The following is a 7,847-nucleotide window of genomic DNA, read 5'->3' on the forward strand; positions in this document are numbered from 1 at the left end:
GTAACTAAAGAGTTGTCTGGAAATCTCTATTTCCTAGTGGTCATTCAACTCCTCTGGCTCTTGAGTGACTTGGAAAATCAGTGTTACCAAAATTTAATGTTAATGGGATAAGAAAGCATTAAAATCTCTTAAAATAAAGAAATAAAAATCCAGAAAAAAAGGTCCAAATAAAAATAGCTGAATGTCAGATCCTCCATAAAAGTGAAATGGAAAATCTTTCTCTTATGCAACGACCTCTGAGTCTTGGGAGGCAGAAGTTTGATATCAGTGTCCTATTTATTCAGGGATAAACATTCTGCAGTCTCTTTTCATGTTGGCCAGTATCACACACACACACACACACACACACACACACACACACACCTGTTTCTAGTGATTTAGGAGGCTGAGGTAGGAGGGTGACTGTGTAGTTCAAGACTAGTGTGTATAGGATTCTTTTTATTTATTTGTTTTTTTATTTTATGTGTATGAGTATATTGCCTGCATGTATGTGAGTGCACCCCTGCTGTGCAATGTCACGGAGGTCAGAAGAGGGCTTCAGATTCCCCTGGAACTGGAGTTAAGGACGGTTCATAGCCGCCATGTGGGTGCTGGGAATCAAACCCAGGTCCTCTGCAAGAGCAGTCAGTGCTTTTAACTGCTGAACCATCTCTCTAGCTCTGGATTCTTAATTCTAACCCTAACCCCTCCACATGTTCATGCTCAACTGTGACTTGCCATTTATGATCTGCAAACACATTTCCTGTCTGAAATTACAGGTGTGCTGTAATTTCAGGTAAAACTTGGTCTATTAGTCTGAGACTTGCCCTGGTGTGCTGTTCTGGGTATAAACACACGTGACTTTGAGGAGAAAGTTTTGGGAAGAACAAGGCGTATTCAGATGCATTTATTCAACAATCAGGCTAGCCAAGCATCACGGTAGTCTTAATAGATTTCAAAACTTTGACTTTCAGCAAGGCCCAAGTTTTTGAATGAGGACAGGAACCTGACGCTTCCTATAGAAGAGATTAAAGAAAATAATCACAGTCAGCTTAACGTTATTGTCACAAATGATTATGAGAGAATGTTGCTGCAAAAACCTCCATCTTTATTTGAAAGAGAGGCTTATGATTTATTTCCATGTCCTCTTTCCCTAAACCATTTATTCACTCATTTATTCATTGAATATTTGTTGATTACTATTACATTCAAAAGGGGTACAACAGAATGGGAAATTTTTCTGCCATTACTATTTGTAGACTGAATACGATGTTACTAGGAACCCTTGGAATTAAACTTGACTCCATTGCTGCTTTTTTTTGCTCCTGATGCTACTGACTTAACAACTTGGTTTCTATCTTGGCTGGTGCCTGGGATATTGCAGGGTCTTCTAATTGCTTAATATTTCATTTTATAAGATGGGGTCTGAATCTGTGAAGTCATCCTTCTTGTTCCCATGATAGAGGCCTACACTAAGCACATTCCCCTTCAGATAAAACCGTCTCTGCCATTCCCTTCCTCCACTAGCCAATCTAGTTTCCTCTCCTAAAATCTAAACAACCTTCAGTTCTGTAATCCTCTCCTTATAAGACTTGATTTTAGACTTATCTTTCTAGTCATCCTTTCCTTAACTATAATGGCATATAAAATTTTTCCATTTTTCTTTTATGAAGATCTGACATTCAACTACTTTTATTTGTAGTTATTATGGATTTTTGTTTCTTCATTTTAAGAGATTTTAATGCTTTCTTATCCCATTAACATTAACTTTTTGTAATATTGATTTCAAAGTCACTCATGTAAAGCACAGTCATCTAAACATTGTTTAAGAGTTGCCTTGTTCTCTGGAGCTATGCTTTTTGCTGTGGTTTGATATTCCTACTATCCACATTTAGTTACTTAAAAAAGTTAAACAATATTAAAAATTCATCTTCTCAGTCATACTAGTTGCATTTAAGTGCTAATGACTAGCATATTGTGGCTAGTGACTAAGTATTGGGCAGCATAGACAAGCAGCATTTCTTTCATTATAGAAAATTATGTTAGACATTGCTGATCTATAGAATTTTTCATACTTTCCCTAAGACAGTGTAGAAGAAAGAAATGACATGCTCTTTGAGCATACCTGCAAGCACCCGATGGTGTACAAGTCCTGTTTAATGTTTTATGCATATCTCAAACCCGGACAGCTGGAGTCAGAGCCTGGCTCTATTAATAGTTACTACACAGGTGATTTGTGTGTGCTTTTTAATGGGCAAGAGAAATAACAGCAGTATAGAAACCTTAGGACATTTTCTGCATTTGAGAGAGCCAAATTTATCTCTAGACCTAAGCTTTCTTATTTTAGAAACATGGGGTGAAATGTTATGCTTTCTGGCATCAAATTTTCCTTTTATAGTGACACACATTTGAAAGAATAGAAAGAGAAATCTGGAATTAGTAGGTTCTGAAGGCTAAAGGACAAACACATTCCAAGCCTTTTGCTCTTATTTTCCCCGTGCCCATTCTAAGTAGCAGGCCTTCAGACTTTGGAAAAACACTTGGAAATTTCCCAAATCTCAAGGTTGCTTTAGTGCTTTCCTCCTTCCCTTGGATAGAAAAAATGTTTGACCTAATGTCAACAATATGAGTCATGAGAAAATTTACAGGTGGTTTCAAATTAATTCTTTCCACAAGATACACCCCATACTTCCCACCCCCACCCTCTGTGAGATGGGTCCTCAACATACAGTCCAGGCTGGTAGGCTGAACAGACTGGCTTAGAACTCAGGCTTCTGTCTTAGCCTCATGAATGCTGGGACTGCAGGCACGGCACCTCGTATATATCTTTATGGTGGGAACATATTCACCGAGAAGAATACTTAATGTTTTGGATCTAAGACTTCAAGATGTTTGACCTCTTATCTTGGAAATTTATTTTGACAATCTTGGCTAAACTCTGACACTTCTCTGAGATCATTCAGAGCAGGCCCAGAAGAGGGTTTGCATTGTAGAGAAGGGATTTCTAATCATTTGAGCCTAAGTTAAGTCTTTAGCATCAAGTCGATCTAGAAAAACCATTTTCAATCACTTGTGTAATTCCTTTGGTTTTGATAGAAATTCAGTCTCATTTAAATGATCCTTTTCATTAATCCTTGCTTAACTCCTTTCAGTAAGAAGACATCTCCATCCATGCTTTGTTCCCCTAACAGTTAATACTGTTAGATGGCAATTGCCACAACTTATAAGAAGCTATTTTACATGCTAATGATTTATGTATTTTCTTAGTAACAAGCACATGGGAAACAGAAGAGGCCTAGCATAATGCCTGGTATATGGCAAGTGCTCAGTCATAGGGTAAGAGAGAAACTTGTATTTATCTGTGTCCTGAGTTTGATTCCCTTTACTCACTATTAAACACTCCAGAAAATTAAGCTTCATTGAGGCTGTGAAAGGGTAAGATATTCAAGTGTTTGAAATTAACTAACTTAAAAAATATATATATTTTTTGGTCTTTTTGAAATATGTATTTTTAATTAAACTTAATTTTTTTATTTATATGTATGAGTGTACTGCTTGCATGTATGCAAGTGAACCTGTGTGCTGCAATGCCCACAGAGGTCAGAATAGGGAGTTGGATTCCCCTGGACCTGGAGTTATTGATGGTTGTTAGCCACCATGTGGGTGCTGGGATTCGAACCTGGGTCTTGTGCAAGAGCAGCCAGTGCTCTTAACCACTGAGCCATCTCTCCAGCCCCTAAAAAAATAAAGTTTATACTTACCTATTTTCCAAACACAGCCCACATTCATTGGGATAAGTAGTTCCATCAGTCCCACACACAGGGTTGTAAATTTTGGGACATCCCACAGCTGCATTATTGCAATTTGCCTAAAATGATATCAAGTGTGATAATTTTATATCATTAATCAAATGAGTTTATAACAAAATATTAAGATTGCTTTCATATCTTAGTAATTAGAAGAATGACACTGAATGTTGTAAGAAAACAACAAGAAAACCAGCAACAGAAACAGCAAAAGTAATCTAACCCAGAGTCAGAAAATCTGATTTTAAATTATGCTGTTGCCATTTCCTAATTACATGACACTGCTGAGTCTATTGGCTTCTCCCTGAGTCTAAATCACTTCACCTACAAATTGAGAAAACTATAATTTCTACTTATGTCCTAATGCTGTTGTAAAGTCTGACAGAGGCAATGAAATAATGCTTAAGCTCACAATTACTGCAGATGCTGGATTTTGGAGGGTCAGGTGCTACTGGGGCCATGCTCTTCCTTGTTGTAGTGCAGGTAGTACACGTGTCAATGTACTAGATGGCTACCATGGTTGGAGGTTTTGAACTATTTATTCTGCTAAGAGTTATCACCAAACACCTGTTAAAAGCCAGACACTATCCTGAGTGCTTTTTATGTATTATTCTATTGAAAAAATCTTACCTCTTAATCAAAACTGTCAATTATTCTGAAAGAGAATGGCACTCAGAGCCCTCCCTATCCTCTGAGAAAAAGCTGCCCTCCACCTAACTCTGGAAATCCCCTTCATTGTTTGAACCTTTTCCTAGTATCTGCTTATGATTTCTATGGAAATGGTCTAGGGCAGAAGAGATAGAACGTTCTGCCCCAGGTGAGCTAGCCAATGACAGTATACTTGATACATCTGTGTGTGGTCTCTATGGGAATAATCTGAGGCAGAAGAGAAAGAACGTTCTGCCCCAGGTAAGACAGCCAATGGTTGTATAGGTAAAGTCTCTGGAAATCAGCCCTAGATTGTTCCAATCCTTCCTTGGTTATTTCGTGCATAGTTTCTATGGACATCCCCTGCCTTGTGTTTTTTGTGTTTTTTCTGCTTAAAATGAGCCCCGTGTTTTTACTGTTCAGGGTCACAGCACAGCTCCTGAGAATGTCTGCATCCCCAACCAGTTGGTTCCAGTAAAGCACTCCTTTTTACTGATACTCAGTGTCCAAGTGGTCAATTTAGGGAATTTTATGGACCCTTAACAATTCATTCACTGATACACCTCATGACTACCTTGTAAAATTATCTTTCCAACACTTCCTCAAGGGAAGAATCCAAAAGTGATGAGATGAGTAAAGGTCCCATATCTAATAATTCCTTGATCCAAACTCAGTCGTTCTGGTTCTTGAAAGTTGCCTTGCCTCCTCAGCTCTTCATTCCATGACCTTGGTCCCCCAACTCTGCTTTGCCAGCCCTCATTTATGCTTCACAGATCAAAACAACCAGCCCTCACTTACCCGGGGAGATGGCATTCTTTTCTCTTATTGGGTTTGGATTCTAATTGTGCCAGATTTTATCCATAATACTTATCAAAAAAATAACAATTCATTCACTATGAACTTTAGTTCATAGCCAGCTTCCTCCTCAACATAAATAGGTCTCCCAAAATATGGAAATTAACTTCCAAAAATTAAAACATAGAAAACTTACATTTAGAATATTTTTCAAGATGAAAAACTTAGCTTGCTATTTTTTAATGATCATTTTTAAGTTAGAGTGTCAGTATGTGAATGTGAAGAAAGTAATGCTAACATGGTTAAATTGGTTGTAAGGAACAGAGGCTTTTGGCATGAACATGAGAAAGCTTCCATTCAAACTATTTTTTCCTATTCCAGCATAGTATATATATTATAAAGATCCTTTGGGCATTAGACAACTTCATAGTACTAGTCCAGGCACTGGTGAACTTGTCTTTCAACACAGGTCTGTGGGGGAGGTGGAACTGTTATTACTACCTGCATTTAATAGTAGAGAGTTTCGACCCTTTGAACCCCTCATCCTGACTTCTACTCGGGATAAAGTAGAAGGTAATTGCTACACTGTATTTATTTTTCGAGACAAAGTTTTGCTATGTAGCCCAAGGTAGCCTCAAACTTGATCTATAGCCTAGGCTCCTGAGCTCTGAGATTACAAGTGAGTACCACCTGCTCAGATCTTAGCTGTACTTTTGTTGAATTTGAGAAATAAGAAATACAAAATTCTCATTACCTGTCTTCCTAGGGAGTTAGCTGTAGTGTTACCTAGAAAATATAAGTTAAACATGTTAAGTAGGATCCTAAATGGAGAAGCCAGATCTATTCTTATTGATTTCATAGTAACATCTCTGCTGTCATCATTCACGCCCCACTTTGTTTTTATCCTACTCTTAAGGACATATGATGGGTTTCCCTTCACTCCCTGCCTCTAAGATCTTAAAAAAAATAAGCAAAAACTAGATCATAAACAAAAATTTTAATTTGTCATTTCAGGAAGTTGATCTACATCCTTGAAAATAGAAATAATGTACTTATAGTTTGAAATGTATTAAATATCATTTAAATATATTCTGGATGTTCATCAATCATGTAGTCTTTCTACAGGCACTAGAACATTCACAGAAAGTGAATTATAAGTATGAATCCTTCAGTATTTGGATGGAGGTCTGATGCATTTATATATTATCTGGGAAATAAAGACTGGCAGTAACCAGGTCTTCTGATGCAATTGCATTTGAGTTCCCTTTTGTAAATATTGCTAAATGTTGCTAGCTAGCCAGCAGGTCTCAAAGAACTTATTCCCACAGTTACATTACACTGACTGACTATAGATCCAACTTGCTTTTCTTGAATTTACATACACCAAAAAAGACCCTCTTCATTCTTGAGAAAACAGCAAGTCTTTTTGACATCAAAAGAGGCTAGTAACTGTGAATGTGGTAGTTTACTAGGGGAAGGATTCCAATCTGATAGTCCAAAAATGAAGAAAGGCTGGTGAGATTTACTTTTCAGATCAGTGGTCTCTGAGGGAATTTAGATCTCTGGGAATCACCAGAGCCAGATGTAGTTGCTGATGTCCCACTGGATCCAGAATCTAAATTCATCTAAAACTTGCTGAGCAGGAGCTCATTACAGACATCGACCTGTATTAAGTAACAGGCACAAAGTAGACGAAAAGGCCCTTTGCTTCTGTAAATATCTAAGAGAACAAATAAGTTATTCTGTTTCTTTGCAAAGTGCAGATCTGGCTGAGAAATAATCTCTGCCCGATCAGTGATGAAGGTAAAAGTGTTAGTTACTTTCAGTGATAAAAATGAAGCTGAAGTCAGGAGAGTTATCATCCAGCATTATTATGGTATGTCTGGAGATTTCTTCACTTATTCAAACAGGATGTTTCCACTACAAACATTATACATATCAAAAATAATTTAATCACTCAAAATATGAATTTTATCAAAGCAACTAGCAGTCATCATTTTTACTGATTTTATACAAGTTTATGAGAATTTAAATTTTGTAAGTTGGCCACAGTCATTTGTAGAGTTAGACGGATATTCAGGATTGGAATGCTTTCTTTTGTCTATCACATTCCTGACAAGGAATCAACCTAGTCTTTAGTATTAACATCAATGTGATTACACTAGAGCATTTAAGTTTCTGGAAGGTAATATAGTGAATAAAGCAACAGATCAAAAAATTTTAATCAAATTTGAAGACTATGCAAACACACCCACCTGGTAAAATGAGCAGGGCCAAGGTACTGAGCAGAAGGATGCTTGTCATCTTCATGGCTTCAGCTCTGTGTCAAAAGGTTAGATGAAATCTATACTGCACTTCTATTAAACAACCAGGGACTGAGGGTCATATAGGCAGATGGCAACATGGACTCCACCTACTGCACTGTGTAATAATTACCCTTGGTTACTGATTGTGTGGCCTTCAGACTGTGGGAAATTTCACCTTTGTAGGAAAGGGGACAGGGGAAGGTGGCCCAAATTCTGCCAGGATTAGCTCAATATCTGACTTCCTCCAGGGTTTTTAGAAAGCCCCTAATTTCCTGAACCCTGTTTTTTTTTTCTTGTGAGGTGAAATCAAAGG

At 37.5% G+C, this 7,847-nt stretch overlaps 1 protein-coding gene across 1 annotated transcript; it reads right to left on the bottom strand.

The window, feature by feature from the left end:
* Nucleotides 1-870: 870 nt before the first annotated feature.
* Spink1 (serine peptidase inhibitor, Kazal type 1) lies at nucleotides 871-7,628 on the bottom strand. Its single transcript, XM_008825245.3, has 4 exons — nucleotides 7,484-7,628; nucleotides 5,983-6,014; nucleotides 3,741-3,847; nucleotides 871-995 (listed from the first exon to the last, which is right to left on the bottom strand). The coding sequence occupies exons 1-4, from the start codon at nucleotides 7,536-7,538 to the stop codon at nucleotides 950-952; spliced, it is 240 nt and encodes a 79-aa protein (XP_008823467.1). The 5' UTR covers nucleotides 7,539-7,628; the 3' UTR covers nucleotides 871-949.
* Between the last annotated feature and the right edge of the window lie 219 nt (nucleotides 7,629-7,847).

This window comes from Nannospalax galili, unplaced genomic scaffold (genome assembly GCF_000622305.1).
Source record: "Nannospalax galili isolate Female #2095 unplaced genomic scaffold, S.galili_v1.0 scaffold128, whole genome shotgun sequence".
In the NCBI taxonomy this organism is placed as follows: domain Eukaryota; kingdom Metazoa; phylum Chordata; class Mammalia; order Rodentia; family Spalacidae; genus Nannospalax; species Nannospalax galili.